At 36.1% G+C, this 16,758-nt stretch overlaps 1 protein-coding gene across 3 annotated transcripts in view; it reads left to right on the top strand.

Moving 5' to 3' along the window:
* LOC149820511 (coatomer subunit beta'-1-like) overlaps nucleotides 1-16,758 on the top strand; it is a 44,394-nt gene that overhangs the window by 2,240 nt on the left and 25,396 nt on the right. For all 3 annotated transcript variants that reach the window (XM_089983139.1, XM_089983138.1, XM_089983137.1), the window contains exons 5-12: nucleotides 1,284-1,320; nucleotides 1,418-1,743; nucleotides 1,868-1,999; nucleotides 2,101-2,249; nucleotides 5,591-5,659; nucleotides 5,870-6,020; nucleotides 6,134-6,199; nucleotides 7,617-7,805. In XM_089983139.1, the coding sequence (XP_089839265.1) occupies nucleotides 1,284-1,320; nucleotides 1,418-1,743; nucleotides 1,868-1,999; nucleotides 2,101-2,249; nucleotides 5,591-5,659; nucleotides 5,870-6,020; nucleotides 6,134-6,199; nucleotides 7,617-7,805 (1,119 nt within the window). The remainder of the gene's footprint in view (nucleotides 1-1,283; nucleotides 1,321-1,417; nucleotides 1,744-1,867; nucleotides 2,000-2,100; nucleotides 2,250-5,590; nucleotides 5,660-5,869; nucleotides 6,021-6,133; nucleotides 6,200-7,616; nucleotides 7,806-16,758) is intronic.

The raw sequence follows: 16,758 nt of genomic DNA, 5'->3' as shown, positions 1-16,758 counted from the left end.
GGAATTCCAATAAGTCTCTCTTATAATCTTAGCCTGGGTAGTTTCACTTATTTAAAACTGCCTTCATTTATTAAGTTGCTGAATATGCTATCTAGGCCAAGGTTGCCAAACTAGGAAGCGAAAGCAGGAAACGATATGGGAAGCGGAAGCGAGAAGCGAGGCATTTTAAAATTTATAGGAAGTGGGAAGCGAAGTATCAATTTAAAAGCTAAATATTAAAAAAATGAAGCAATATGGTAATTGAATAGGAATCAAACAAGAAACAAATAAAAACTAAAATAAAATTGATCATTCTTATATTTCATGATTTTTCAGTAAAAGAGTTAAAATTTTTGTTAAAATCTAACAATGATGGTTACTAATTTAAAGAAAGTACATGGAAAGTGAGTGAAAGCGTGAAAAAATACATGAAAAACATGAAAAGAAACATGAGAGAAGCATATAGGAAGCATAGACCATGTGTGTGGGAAGCAAAGAAGAAGCGTGGGGGAATCGAGATTCCCATAAAGTTTCGGAAGTGAGGAGTATCGCGCTTCCGAAGAGAGTTTCCGGGAAGCGAGCTTCCCACCTACCTAAGAAGCTTCCGGTAACTCTGATCTAGGCCAAGGGATCCTGGATTTTTTTCTCTATCATAAGAAGAAAAAAAATCTTGCTGGATTTAGTTATAACCATTTGAATTTAGTTGGGGATGTTTGATATTTGGCATGTGCTAGTTTGTCCTAGCCTAATTTGATGTGATTTTATACGAATCTGTATAATGTTACTTGTTCTATCTAAGCTTGTTTGGCCTGCCTCACTGCTCCACTGGTGAGCTTTTCCTTTCTACTCTACATCCTTGCCTTCATAGTAAGCTTTGTTTAGTTCTCAAAAACCCAAAAAAAATGTAGCACTTTTCTTCCCTTGGATTCAGTATCTTCCATTGATTTAGAATGGAGGTACCTTTACATGTGTGTTTGTGTGTGTACGCGCGTGCATACGTGTACATGCATCTAGTTAACTATTTCTTGCTGTTGCAACTTGAAATGCTTTCCTGTCTATATCATGCAATTAATATAACGTAAGTATGTCTGAAGAATGTGGAGTCTCCTCGATAGTCTCTTTTAGGATTCATTTGATCTCAAATAGTTTATGTTGAAGTTCAAGATGAGCCTTCTTGATATCTGGTAATTCACAAAATTCTACGTCTGACTGGGCAAGTAGCTCATTTTTATTTTACTTATATTAGCATTATGTATTAGATTTTTCAGAATATAACTGGTTCAAATTGTGAAATGTTAATGCAGACTATGGTAAAGTCATTTGAGGTCACTGAACTTCCTGGTAATTTATCTAAATTTTTGTTTATTTTTCTTTTCCCTGTTAATCTTTGATTCTCAAGGACGGTAACCATGAATATCATGATTATTTTTTGTTACAGTGCGATCATCAAAGTTTATAGCTCGCAAACAATGGATTGTGGCTGGCGCAGATGATATGATTATTCGTGTTTATAACTATAATACCATGGACAAAGTAAAAGTGTTTGAAGCACATACTGATTATATCAGGTGTGTTGCTGTACATCCTATGCTGCCATATGTGTTGTCATCATCTGATGACATGCTTATCAAGCTTTGGGATTGGGAAAAAGGTTGGACATGCACTCAGATTTTTGAGGGACATTCACACTATGTTATGCAAGTAACCTTTAATCCAAAGGACACAAACACGTTCGCAAGTGCCTCTCTTGATCGCACAATCAAGGTGTCTACATACTTTTGATGTACATTGTGATTGTAAATTCTTGTTTTTATTTGCCTCCTATCGGACCTATCGATTTGTTCATCCAACTATGTTTGTATCTGATGCGGCCTGAAATCAATTACAGATATGGAACCTTGGTTCACCAGATCCAAATTTTACATTGGATGCTCACATGAAGGGGGTAAACTGTGTTGATTACTTCACCGGAGGTGACAAACCTTACTTAATTACGGGGTCTGATGACCATACAGCCAAGGCATGCTTTCTAAATTGCTAATTCTTGTGTATTATTCCTTTTTATATGTGCACTTTTAGTTGGTTCATGTGCTCTTTTCTTCTAATATTTTGTGGGAACAGGTATGGGACTACCAGACTAAAAGCTGTGTTCAAACTCTAGAAGGCCACACACACAATGTTTCAGCTGTTTGTTTTCATCCTGAGCTTCCCATTATCATCACAGGATCCGAGGATGGAACGGTCCGCATATGGCATGCAACCACTTATAGGTCAGTCAAAATAGATATAATTATTTGTATCGTTATTTTGATTGTGAATGCTTTGTAGATTATGCTATTTAAACATGTGTATGGATTATTGATTGGTGTCAGTGGGTATCAATTATGACATCTATATATGGCTATACAACCCCATATGAGATTCTGGATTTCTTTTTGGGGCCAGCAAAACATTTGACTGTATTGCGATCTTCAAAAACTGCTTAAAATAATTTGACAAGACATCATCTAATAAATGCACTGCCTAGAAGCATAAGAAAGTGCATACAATAATTTGACAAGATATCGTCTAATTACTGCACTGCCTAGAAGCACAATAGCCAAAAAGTGTGAACACATAGGATTAGCAAAACAATAGAGGGACAATTGTTGTATAAGCACTTGATAAGCTGTGGGCTCGGTCACATTGTTATTGCCTGTTTTAAATAGGTCCCATTGGCTAACAGTTATGTTGTAGTGCAAGGTCAGTCATCTTTTTGGTTTCATTGCTGCATGCAGTTCATCTTGAAAGCTTTTCACTACCTGTTACTGTTCCCTCTAAATCACATGTCACCAAGCTGCGAGGAGCCTATACAAAAAATATGTTCCACCCTTGGTGTCACAACGATATGATATTATTATTATCCAATTTAACAAGAGGAGCACTGTTGTGATTTATTCTGAAATTATGATCCTAACATACTGGACCAATGCTTGAATCATTTAAAGTTTGCATTATCTGTAGAGGTGGCATCTAATGTGCCTGACCTCACATGCCCCGATGCAAATTGGGGCTTGACAGGCCTGACCTACCAAAAACTCAACCCAAACCTTATCAGGTTTGCACTCGGTCAAGGTCTTATCAGGCTCATGTTGGGTCAGTCATCCCTTTCTAAACCAGACTGTTCTCAGGTGAGGTCAGGCCAGATCGGGCTCCAGTGAGATAGTTTTCCACCTCTACCTGAACATGGCCTGGTTTACTACTTCGACTGGGTTAGGCCCAAGTGTTGTTGGGATTCAGGCTACACAGGCCAGCCCAAAACGGGTCGTATACTCAATTAACCATTGGGTATCTGACCTGATGCACACCCTTATCTGTGTAATGATTTGGTTGAATTTTCCATTTATGGAGCAGAGTAGATAAGATATTGACCCGAGCTCTGTAATCTCTTGGAAATTCTTCTCTATAGGAATCTTCTAAGTGATTAGCCATGCATAATGTGGTGTCACTTAAAACAGCCTTTAGCCTATGCCAGTTTTAGATAGCAGTCTAATTTCTGTTACCACATTTATTTCTGTAAACTGTACTGCCTTCCATTCATTTTCTAGGTGCTGTTTGTGCAAAGCTGGCTTAGTAGTTAAAATCCTGCCTAGGTGCAAGCCTACCATCTAGGCGTGCCTAGGTGAAGGCACCAAGGTTTGTATTTTAAGTTGTGTATTTTGAAATTTTAGAAAAGTTTCTATTGTTTCTTATCTTAATGTTTTTTTACATTTTTATTTTAAGTAATTGTATTTTTGTTGGACTTTAGGCAATGCCTAGGTGCCTGAGTGGCCACCGTGCCTAGGTGCCGCCTAACGCTTTTGTCTACTAAGACTAGAAGTCCGAGTGTTGCTCTAGTTCATGTTGTCAATGACTGCGGGTCCAACTGTTGTTTCAGAGTGACCAGTTACAGGATTTTACCATGAACATGTTCTTTTTTTACCAGGTTTTGTTTGTTGCAAGGAGTCATTTTAAATGCATTAAAGATACAGATACATATCAGATACTTGGACCCATGTTGATATCTGCATTTATATTTCTCTCACCTCCTTACTTCTGATTATTTTGCCACCTTGGACATATGGTACAGTTGGCAACTGGTTTTGCATCCGAGTTATTCAGACTTGTTTTGACTGGCTATCCATGCACCTTTAATCTTAAATCCAGACCAAATTTGTCTAGTCCCATCCGAAGAACAAGTTGAATGCAAATTTTTTGTTTATTTTAGTATGGTCAATTGTGGATTTCTTTTCATTAAAATATTTTGGATGCATTTTAACCTTTAAACAATTAATACTAGGTTCAAATCAAAATGCTCAACCAGAACTATAAATCAACCCTTTTTTCTGTTTTTAGACTTTGTTTGAAGGCAGGTCATATTAGAATCTATAATAAAGTTTTGGTCAGATCCTTATCCAGGTCCAATTAGGAGTATAGCTCAATCAGATCCAGATCCACCTAGCTCTGACACATACTTGACTAATTTACAGCTCAAATTTGTCTCATTGGTTCACCTCCAGAAATATGATCACATGTGGATGCTCTGCAAGCCAAAGATCCACTTGTAATCTTGTGAGTTACCATGTCCCATCCTAATTCAACATGGATCTTTTAGAATACAGACCAATTTTTTCAACAGTCCAATAGGTGTGAGCAGTCGTCCCCAAATCTACCATACCCATTGCTTCTAACTAGGCTTCATCACCATTGAATTAATAGTGCAGTGCTAATCACTTGCGGCTATCTCTGATGGATATTTCAGAATAGCCAAGGTGCCCATGTTGATGGTTAGTTCTTACTACTGGGTATTTGGACTGGAAACTATAAGATTTAAATAATTCTGCATGTTTACATGTGTCTTTCCGTATGCACACACAAACACACTATCGCCAAAACATTACCACATCATGCAGTGGGAGCATTCTTTTGAAAAAATTACTGTTGCTAGTCATATTGCATGATGGTGTTTGTATCAACGTGATATAATCTTTGAGTCTAATGGAAAAGTTTCCAATTAACCAGTTCATTGCATGCAATCGATCATAAGCTTTTTTATACATTTCCTATATTCTTTATATGCTCAACATGAATTTCCAATAGATAGGTTTTCAAACAGCTGAAATTATTTGTTAGAGTGGTGCTTCATAATATGGTAATGCATCCTTTTCTTTCTGTTCTTTTTTCTTCTCTTTTATATGATTCTTTTTCTTGTTTCATTGTGTACGTGAGTTGCTTGTCCATATGCTTCATTGTTCTTTTAATCTTTATTGTTGTTATTCATATGGAGTATACCCCTTTACATTAATGTGAAGTATTTTATGTACACAACCTATCACTCAGAGAATATGCACTAATGTTTAGTTGAGAGGCAACCATTGCATTTCACTATGTAAGAATTTATGTGAACTGAAAAGAGGTTTTGTGGGAAGGTTATCTGATGAATCTTTTGAGTTGTTTTTGAGAGAACCAACGTCTTAAGTTGCTGCAGTATTTGTATTAATACTGATCTTAGTTCTCCAAGTTGTGGATGAATCGCTTGGAATTGATTGATGGTCATTCTTAATCTTACATTTAACTTCTGCTTGATTTTCAGGCTAGAGAACACTTTGAATTATGGCCTAGAGCGAGTTTGGGCTGTTGGGTATATGAAAGGCTCTAATCGGTGAGCAAATTTGTTTTCATAGTTATTAAGGTTCTAGAAGTAGCATGCACATCCTCCTTTTAGATTGATCCATTTAACAGTTGATCTTAGGTCAAATATGTGAAGTTATGATGGTGGTTAATTTGTTTGCACTTGAAAGAACACTTTGCTGTCTTATCTGATTGAGTTAATCTGTGCCATGAAATTTTTTTGTGGCTTCATTTTTGATAGGGTTGTAATTGGATATGATGAAGGCACAATTATGATAAAAATTGGCCGTGAAGAGCCAGTGGCCAGCATGGATAGCAGTGGAAAAATTATCTGGGCTAAGCATAATGAAATTCAAACAGTAAACATCAGAAGTGTTGGAGCAGATTATGAGGTTATAATTCATCCAATTTGCATTTCCTCTTTGGATGTCTTAGCATTTTTAAGAACAAAGTTTCTACTTTAGTGTTGTTGCCTTGACCAATGTGGTGGCCTTTGCTTTTTCAGGTCACAGATGGGGAAAGATTACCTTTGGCTGTTAAAGAGTTGGGGAGTTGTGATTTATATCCTCAAGTAAATATCTGCATTAGCAATCTTAGAACTTTTGGTCTCACTCTTATTGATATTTATGTAGATGTTTCGCCCAAGGTTGTTAGTAGCGTATTGTTACCCGTATCGGTCGGGCCCAAAGTTAGATACATATCATAAAAAACATATTTTTTAATAATTTTTTATAAAAATTCTAAAAAATAAAAAAAAAAATTAGCAAAAAATCTAAAAAATCATAACACATGAAACAATGATGAATTGCAAAAATACAATCATAAATTCATATACGAAGCATTTATGTCTCTATGAGTTGCATAAGACATCATCAACCATCAACTAATATAGATAATATTGCATGCATATCTCACAAAATGCAAAATATTAAATATTTTGCAATTAAGAACATGCCACAAGACTCATACTTTCATATTACATAAACAAAAACAAAATAACTAAGTTTATGAACACTTAAGTGTTAAATAAGCAAGTTTTTTGAAAATATAACTTCAATCATCATCATCATCTTCTTCTTCCTTGAGTGGAAAAAGGATGAAAATGCACTCTTATATGAGAAATCCGCAAAATCACTCTCCCTTGTGCACAAATTGGCCCCCAAATCGCTCTCACACCTCTTAGGGTGCATGGGTTATCCTCTAAACTAAAGGTCTCTACACAAATGGGAAAATCGACCTTAGGGAGGTCTTTAAAATCCAAAATTAAAAAGTCGAGTATCGGTCCTTTTAAAGTGCATGAGACACGTATTGTATGATACACCATTTAGCGTATGATATGGTATCGTATGATACAAGGCTGTATCGTGCAATACAACTGATACAGATATGGCACACACTCATATTGTGATACGAGTATGTATTGTATCGAGTTAGGCCATAGTTACGATGTGTATCATATGATACAACATTGGTTTCACCTTTGCTCACTGCTGGATCTTAATTTGTTTCTTTGTTTATAGAGTATAAATATATAGTGATAACAAGCTCCTGGAACTCAAATTTTGTTTTTTACTAGTCGCCCAAATTTATAGTTATATCTTTGAGAATCAAATAGAAAATCATTGGCTGCTAAAATGTTAATAATGTGATCACTTGTTTGTCGTGCAATGAACGATTTAATGTCACTCATAAAATGTTGGACTGATAAACTTTTGTTCTTTGTGTCTTATTCTGTTATCATTTTCCTCTAGCTGTGCACTGTGTGCATGATTTCGTATTCACAATGAATTTTATGTTATTAATTCACTTCTTGGATAGATTTTTTTTAGTAACCTGGTCAGATTTGTAGGATATAACTTAAAAATACATTTTTGCTGGCTCTGTTGTACTCTCAGCTTATTGAAAGTTTAGCTGCGTGTGATTTCTTTTTTGAACCTGGATTTGGCTTTGGGTTGTACCTATTGATCATATCTTGTTTGTTTCTTCAGAGCTTGAAGCACAATCCTAATGGGAGATTTGTTGTGGTCTGTGGAGATGGAGAATACATAATCTATACAGCTCTGGCCTGGAGAAATAAGTCTTTTGGCTCAGCCCTTGAATTTGTTTGGTCATCTGAAGGGGAATATGCTGTTAGAGAGAGTACCTCAAGAATTAAGATATTTAACAAAAATTTTCAGGTATGTGGTTCTCCTGTTGGTTATGCTTGTTAGTTTTCACAATATGCTAAAGCTCTCTTCTGTAAATCTTGTGGTGTACATTCTCTGTCCTTGATGCAATATTGTTTATACCATTATTGGATTATGTTAGCTGTTTATCATGTATCTTTGACAGAATGCTTGTCTACCGTCATGTGTTCACTTTGACTAGCATTGTAAATATGGCAGTTAACTTCCTATCATTGCAAAGAGGGAAGTGGAGTAAAGAAGCAATATGGCAAGTGTAAGCAAGAAACACGGGTCCTTTAGCTCCATGTGAATCAAGAAGCAATGAGGGGGTAGGGAGCCTTCAAGAAGTGAATTAGGAAATCTTCAGTATTCAGAATAAAGAGTAAGAATGAGAAGTGTGCTATGGAAGCACCTGACATTAGAAGATGCTTGCAAGATTTGTAAGCGCTTCCAAGGAGTCACAACTTTACAGGTATAGAAAGCAAACAAATAAGTAGGGAATCACAATGTATGACATAGGCTATTATAGCTTGGAACACCTTAACAGTTAGCAATCATAACATAGTGTAGTAAAACATGTCATACTTCTCTTGCCATAAGGTCGAAGTTGGGTGTACTGCCCGGTGGGCAGGGAGGACCTAAGGGCTTTACCAACCAGAGGCCAGCCAATGTGCGGTCGGTGATGGGGGTGCTTTTCCCTTGGACTATCCAAAAAAAACTGTCATACTATAACCAATATAGCATCGTCTGACACAAATTCAATCATATTCATCACCTGATCATATACAAAAGTGTTTGAAGGGGAAGAATTATTGGAGGGGCCATAGAGCACTTCAAGGAGTGCTCTCATTTGTCTGGTGAGGTTGATGTAGTATTTGAAATGAGGGTTGATCTGGTTTATGCAATGTCAACAAAAAATGCTGATGCAGCATATGAACCAGACAAAATTCACTGTTGAGATGATGACCTTTTCTTTTGGCAGTCAAAGGCTTAGAGAATAAGAATAAAAAGAAACGAAAACCAAATCCTTAGATAGAAGGCTAGGTCAACACTGATGGCTAGGTTCTTCAGATTGAATCTAAGAAACCTAGTATAAAGACGCACCATGAGAAGAACAATGACAAGTTAGAGGTCAGCTTAGAAATCTCTAATTGTAACCTTAACCCCTAGTTGGGAGAGGTCCAACAGGGAGGGCAAATCTCATCTATTCCACCATGGAATACCCTAGACTAATCACCGATGTCGATGATAAATGACTTGCTTTGGGAAGGCTTCACAAATTCCTAACCAGGAAGAGATGGAAGAGTTCAGCAGTAATGATAATGTTTTGGTAGGTGATTTCAAGAGAAGCAGGATGGTAGAAAAATAACAGGAAAAAACATAGAAAGGAGGAGGATATAGGAGAAGCTTTTGGGGACTTTTTCTTTTCTTTCCTTTTTTATAAGTTCGTTAGAAGTGGGTTATTTTAACTAAATTTCTAACATGCATAACTTTCCATGATGGAAGAGGCATTAACTGTGGTGGCATTGGTGTTCATCATAGAAATTTGAAATGCTTTTTCTTTTTTCATTTTTCACAGGGTCTTGGTGAAGAATAACTGTCATCTAACCCATGTTTGAACATCCCCTTTAGCAGAATCTCTTGCCTCCGTTTAGGGGTTCATTCCTCTAAAGAGATGGGTAAGGTGATATGGGGCAGGATTGAATAGAAGGCTCAAGACCAGATGGATGCTTGGTTTATATTCTAAAGATTTCCTAGGAAGTGTCAAGTGGTCATCCTACAGATGAAGTTTCATCCTAATGGTGTTACTTTGAGATATTTGAATAGATTGAGCGTTATCTTAATGCCAAAAAAAAATTGGCAGTGGACATTGCAGATTCTGCCCTATATTCTTGTTAATCTCAGCCTTTAAGATTGTCTCCAGAACTTTTGGCAGATTGATTGGAATATTTTGTGTGACTTATGTCTAATTTGTTATCCTAGCATCAGCAGCTTCTAACTAGAGTATGAATTCATGGTGGCATTGCCAATGAGGCTATTCATTCTTCTAAGAAAGAAAAGATGCTGACTTTCATATTAAAGGTAGATTTGGGCAAAGTGCTTCAGTTGGAATTTTCTGTGGCTCTATGTAGGTAGGGGTGTCAACAGGTTGGTTTGGTTTGGACATAAGTGAAACCAGATCCAGACCTGATTTGATATGATGGTACCAGGTTCGAACCATGGTCCAATCAGACCCACCATAAGAGAAACCATACTCGGATCCTATAAGGATTACATGAACTAAACCCGGATCACACCCTGTAAAATAATAATTTTTATATTTTTTACATTGAAAAGTTAAAAGTGGTGGCATTTTTCAAAAATTATACATATGGTTTTAGAGGTAGATTAGGTCATTTTGTTTTGGAGGGAAACAAAAAAGTCAAACACAAATTTCAAAAAGTAACAAAGTTGTTTAATTTTAATTTGAAAGGTGAAACCGTGAAAGTGATTTGTTTGACTCCAAAAAGTAATTTCATATATTTAAAATTTCTACCACTTTTGAGGATGTTTTGGTCATTTAAATCAATCGAGTGATACATATATATATATATATGTAATTCGATATATAAATATATAATAGGGGGTAACTGCCTACTCCGATCCGTGCATAACATCAACCTATCGAGCTTCTGAAGGTTTTTTTTTCATGTTTTTCTCAAATCTGACCATACAGACATGTTCTACATGCTTGATTTTAACTGAATTGACTCTTTGATCGTCCGATTTTGACACATGGGCAGATTTCTATAAGTTTTGAAAGTCGATGGTCTACAATTTTCATAAATGTTCAAGCTGAAAAATTCACATTTTTTATTGAAAAAACACTATCCGAATGTCATTTTCTAGCAAATTGACCATGCCTAATTCATCTGCAGGGTCATATTTGCAAAAAATACACCAAAAAGCCCCATTTGCTCGCACTAGGCTCCTAACTATGGTAGGCACCTACTCCCCACTATATATATACACACACGTACTTTAAACCTTTTATATTAGTAGTAACAATGTTCAACGGATCAAGCTGATCAAAACACTCTCCAAAGTGGTGGCAGTTTTGAAAAAATGAAGTTATTTGTAAAAAAATCATTTTCACCTTTCAAATTAAAATTGCTAAAATAGCCTTTGTTACTTTTTGAAAATTTTGTATGACTTTTTTATCCCTCCAAAGCTGAATTGATTGGCTTATGGAAACAATGTGGATTTACTTCACTCATGAATGAGGTTTCCATCATGGGCAGTCCACCACTCACTCATATTCAAGTCACTAACAACATTTTAACCTTTTGGGAATCCAACTGTTACCAAATGTGGCACATATGCCTTATCTTACAGATATTTGAGAATTCAACATTGGTGAATCCAGATGTAGTTTACTTGTGTTTAATGTGGATACTACCATAAGGTGGGAGGCATCAACATTTTGTTGATGTGAGGTTTGGAGAGGTTCCTATGAAATATCTTGGCATATCACTAGCTGATGCTTTTTGAAGAGCTGCTCAATGGCGTACCATTGAAGAGTGTGTATGGAGGAAATTGTTATGATTAACAAGTTGTCTTTCTGTAGCAGTAGAATAATTCTAGTAAAACATGTATTAGTTATTACGCCATAGTGTCTCCTATCTTCTTTATTTGTTCCTCAAAAAAAGGAAATCTGATTGAAAAGATATTCACTTGGTATCTTGAGGTCCAATTTCATTTCCTTTAGAATTGAGGGGACTGGAATTAGGAGACTCTCCCCTGGAATCCCCGCAAATAAAGCCATTCTTAATTAAATGGTGGTGGTGCCTCTTCAAAGAGGATAATCAATGATCACCCATTTTTAAAATCTAAATACAAAATTTCAGAAATGATTCAGTCTCTTGGAAATCAAATTCCAAATAGAGAGATGGATCAGGTATTTGGAGAGAGTGGCTTAAAGGGTTGCAAGAATTGAAGGCATCAATTGGTATCAAAGTTGTTAATGGGAGGAAAACACTATTTTGGTTAGACATGTGGTTAGAAAATATTCTATTATCCAATAGATTCCCTCTAGTTTTTGGTTTGGAAAGGGAGAGAGATTGTTAAGTGATAGAGTGTTTCACTAGAGTTGGGATGCAGGCTGTTGTTTTTAGGCTTTTAGCAAAAACAACACTCTAGAAGAATGTGGCGCATGGGAACCTTTAGCACAGACCCTACAGGCTGTCAGGTGTGGAAGACTATCTTTTGGAATTGTGGGGCAGCATTGATCAAGGTGAAATCATGCTATAATAATCTGCTATAACCTAGGTTGTGACTATTTTCTAGTAATTCTATTTTGGGAAAAAGGCCCTTATGTTCTCTTGGATGGTTTCATTAGACAACACTCTAATACAGCTGAACTTGAATAGGGGTTCTCCTTAGCTGGCGTGTGCTGGTTATGCCATGTGGTGGAGGAACTTCTATTCACCTATTGGCTTTGTCCTTTCTTCAGAAACCTTCTAGAATTGGCATGAGGAGAGTGGGATATAGTCTTGGAATGGTTGGTGAATATTAAGGGAATCATCTTGACAACTTGGGTCAAATGTGGAGACAAGTGGTTATTTGGAAACTATGTCACACAAAGATACAAGTATGTGTAAAAATATCTTCATAGATGTGCACTACAAGCACAAGCTTCACGAAGGGTTACGTGTACAAAGACGCACCAAGAACACTTGAATAAAAAGTACACAAAGGTACAAAGAGAACACTTGAAATGCAAAAGATTGAATCTATTGAGTAAGGGTGAGCACAAAGGCTACCAAAAGAAAGAATACAATTAGAGGGGACACACCCCTATTTATAATACAAGAGGAGACCAAAAGGAGGGGCTCCTACTAGACGTTGGAGCCCCTCCAACAGTTAAAAATCTAACCGTTGGAGGGGGGTCCAACGTCTCCCCCTCTGACTTTTAGTCAAAAAGGTAAAAAAGAAAAGAAAGCAAAAAGAGAAAAAGAAAAAGGAAAAAGGAAAAAGAGAAAAGAAGAAAAAGAAAATGAAGAAAAGTTAAATGCACATTCACAAGTGTGAATATGCGTAAAATGAGAAATGACAGAAATGCCCCTGGGGCAAATATATATATATATATATATATATATATATATATATATATATATATATATAAGTAAATACATATGCATATATATATATATATAATATGCATATGTATCCCTCTCTCTCTATATAAATATATGTATACACGATATAATTTAACACCCTCCCCTCAAACTTAGGGCGTAATGACCGAAAGTTTGCCAAGAAGAAAATGAAATATGGGGGAACACAACGCCTTTGTGAAAAAGTCTGCCAACTGGTATTCTGAAGTCACATAAGGAAGGTTTATGATTTTCTGCAAGTAGGCTTCTCTAACATAATGACAGTCCATCTCAATGTGCTTGGTACACTCATGAAAAATGTGATTTTTAGCAATATAGATTGCACTTTTATTATCACAACACAGTCTTGTAGGTCCTTGGATTAGTACTCCCATATCCTTCAACAATTGATAAATCCACACAGTCTCCATATTCGTGGAGGCCATGGCTCGATATTCTGCTTTTGTTGATGAAAGAGACACCTTCTGTTGTTTCTTGCATATCCATGAGATCAGTGATTCACGTAGAAAAATACACAAACCAGTGGTGGAGTGACGGTTATTTGGGTCACCTCCCCAATCAGAGTCAGTATATGCAATCAATTCTAAGTTTGAAGACGATGAAAGAAATACTCCCTTGTTTATTGTGCCCTTTATGTATCTGACAATACGAAGTACAACACTCATATGAACTGAAGTGGGGGCATGCTGAAATTGACTCACAATATGCACGGCATGAGATATGTCTGGCCGTGTGATACTAAGATACATAAGTGATCCCACAAGCTGCCGATAGGGAGCAGGATTTTCCAAAGAAATCCCATCATCACCCTTCATTTTTGAGCCCACAACTTCAGGAGTCTCGCAAATCTTTTCATTTGTAATGCCAAACCTGTCAAGAATCTCGCAAGCCAGTTTAGTTTGAGACAAAAAATAACCTCTATGAGAGTAAGCAACCTCAATACCCAAAAAGTATGTCAGATACCCTAAGTCTGACATTTCAAACTTTTCTTTTAGAGTGGTTTTGATATTTCTGATTCCCTTAATATCACTGCCTGGTATTAGCATATCATCAACATATAACAACAAAATTACAATTCCTGCATCAGACTTTTTGACAAAGAGAGGTGTCGGTATAACAAGAATTAAATCCAGTTTCAACCATTACTTCATTAAATCGATTGTACCAAGCTTTTGGAGCTTGCTTTAAACCATACAAGGCTTTTCTAAGACGAAGAACTTTACCCTTTGGTATATCCATGCCAGGGGGCCCTCCATGTAGACTTCTTCATTTAGGTCTCCATTCAAAAAGACATTTTTAACATCCATTTAATATATGTTTCATTTTTTAATAGATGCAGTAGTGATCAAACACCTTACAATGACCATTCTTGTCACAGGAGCAAAGGTTTTTTCGTAATCAATACCATATTCCTGGCTATAACCTTTAGCTACCAGCCAAGCCTTATATCTTTCAAGAGTTTCATCACTCTTGGTCTTAACCTTAAAGACCCATCTACATCCTATTGTCTTTTTTCCTTCAGGAAGATTTTGAAATTCCCAAGTCTTGGCTCTGTTAAGGGCATAAAGTTCATTATCCATTGCATCTCTTCATTCTAATATTTCTTTAGCTTCTTCGAAGTTTCTGGGTTCTTCGTATGAGTGAATGACACTAAGGCAAGCCCTATGTTTTGGGGAAAAAGATTCATAGGATATAAATCTGGAAGGGTTTCTCCTAGCTCTTTCAGTTCTTTGTAAGTTGTTATCTTAAGAGGACTCACTAAAATCACTATATCTTTCATTGCACTTCTAAACGTATTTCTATCTCTATGTGAGTATGTAATTAGTTTATTTACAACTTCTACTGGTTGAATAGATAGGGGAGCTTCATTATCAACATTCTCATTATTTGTCTCATCATCACTGAAGAAATCTTCATTCCTATTTAGTAATTCAAATAAAAAGGAGTAATCAACATTATCGGGGAGGGTTGAGTCCTTCTCAAAACCACTTTCATTTTTCAAAAAAGTGGCGTTCCTTGAGACGTACAATTTATCATTTTGAAGGTCATAACACCTAAAACCTTTTTATGTTTCTGAATAACCAAGAAAAGCACTTCGAATGGCTTTAGGAGATAACTTATCATTTTTATCAGTGAGAACAAAACATTTGCAGCCAAAGGTTCGTAATCTGTTATAATCGGGTTCTTTTTGATATAAAACTTCAAAATGAGATATTTGGTTTAAATCAAGGTTTTAAAACCCGTGACTCGGAACTCGACTCGTTCTTTATTGACTCGTGACTCGGCGGGTCAACTCGGTGACTCGTACCGGGTTTTGTTAACTTTTGATTTTAAAAGAAAAACAATATATAATTTGTTTGAAACCATGTTTTTGAGTAAACATAGTCTCCAAATGTCTATAAGAATATAAAAACAACTGCAAAGAGCTATAGAGGTTTGCTTGAATAATTGAATTTGATATCTATACAAGCACTTTGACTAATTCATGACTTGAATTAGAGGATTTGGTCACCATGAGTTCAGTTTGCTACTACCTAAGGTTCCTAAAATGGCCAATCATATATGCTAGCTTGTTTTAAAAGTTTTAATTCCCTCTCTAACAAATCCATAAATGTAAAACAGGGATATATGTGCATATTGAAAGTTTACAGAATGCCCAATATCAACATAAATAAGCAATTTTCTCATGTATAAAACTATGCAGGAAATATATTAATGGCACAACTATAAAAAGACTACTAATATTTGAATATTTACAATGCTTGTTCACATAACAAATGGATGATGAAACCTAAATGTGACTTCCCATAGGCATCCAAAACTCAAAAAATTGTAATTTGAAACTCAAAAAACCAATTTCAAACATCACAAAACTCGCTCGAGTCAGGCCGAGTCAGGCCGGAGTTTTGGCAAACCGAGTTTGCCTTGCCGGGTTGACTCGCTGGAGGGGCGAGCCGAGTCAACCGAGTCAACGAGTTGACTCGGCGAGTTTTAAAACACTGGTTTAAATTTTTAGAAGAAAGACGATTTATAAGATAGACAGAGGCCAGGGCAGCTTCGGCCCAAAATATTTTTGGAATCTTTTGAGAAATAAGTAGAGTCCTTATAGTTTCAATAATATGTTTATGTTTTCGTTCGGCTAAACCGTTTTGTTGGGGAGTTTTGGGGCAAGACCTTTGATGAATGATCCAATTACTCTCTATATAGTCTTTAAATTCATTTGAGAGGAATTCACCCCCTGAATCTGTTCTAAAGATTTGTAACTTTTTATTGAATTGGATTTCTATCATTACATGAAAATTCTTAAAAGCGGAAAAGACTTCATGTTTATGTTTTAAAAAGTATATCCAACTGTATTTTGAATAGTCATCAACATAAATAACATAATATGAAAACCCTCCCTTAGATACTACAGGTGCGGGTCCCCATACATCCTAATGCACAATTTCAAACGGCTTAGTTGAAAACATAGATCTTGAGCCAAAAGGCAAGCTTCTCATTTTTCCCAGAATACAATCATTACAATTGATTTTTTCTTTACATAATGTTTTAGCAAAATGAATATGAGAAAGCTTGTCAATATTTGGATGCCCAAGGCGTTTATGCCAAACATTTATATCTTTATGTTGGGCAATGTTACAAAAAGAAGTTTTTGGAACTTGAAGAGACTCTATAAAATATAGGTCACCCTTCCTAGAGCCTTCCCCAATCAACTTCCCGGACTGGCGATCCTGTATCCAACATTTATGTGATGAGAATTTTATATTACATCCATGATCCGAAAGTTGAGAGACGAAAAGCAAGTTCAA

Source organism: Nuphar pumila, chromosome 12 (genome assembly GCF_984573655.1).
Source record: "Nuphar pumila chromosome 12, dmNupPumi1.hap1.1, whole genome shotgun sequence".
Lineage (NCBI taxonomy): Eukaryota > Viridiplantae > Streptophyta > Magnoliopsida > Nymphaeales > Nymphaeaceae > Nuphar > Nuphar pumila.
The sequence above is the reverse complement of the archived record's forward strand: the minus strand, read 5'-3'. Positions and strand labels throughout refer to the sequence as shown.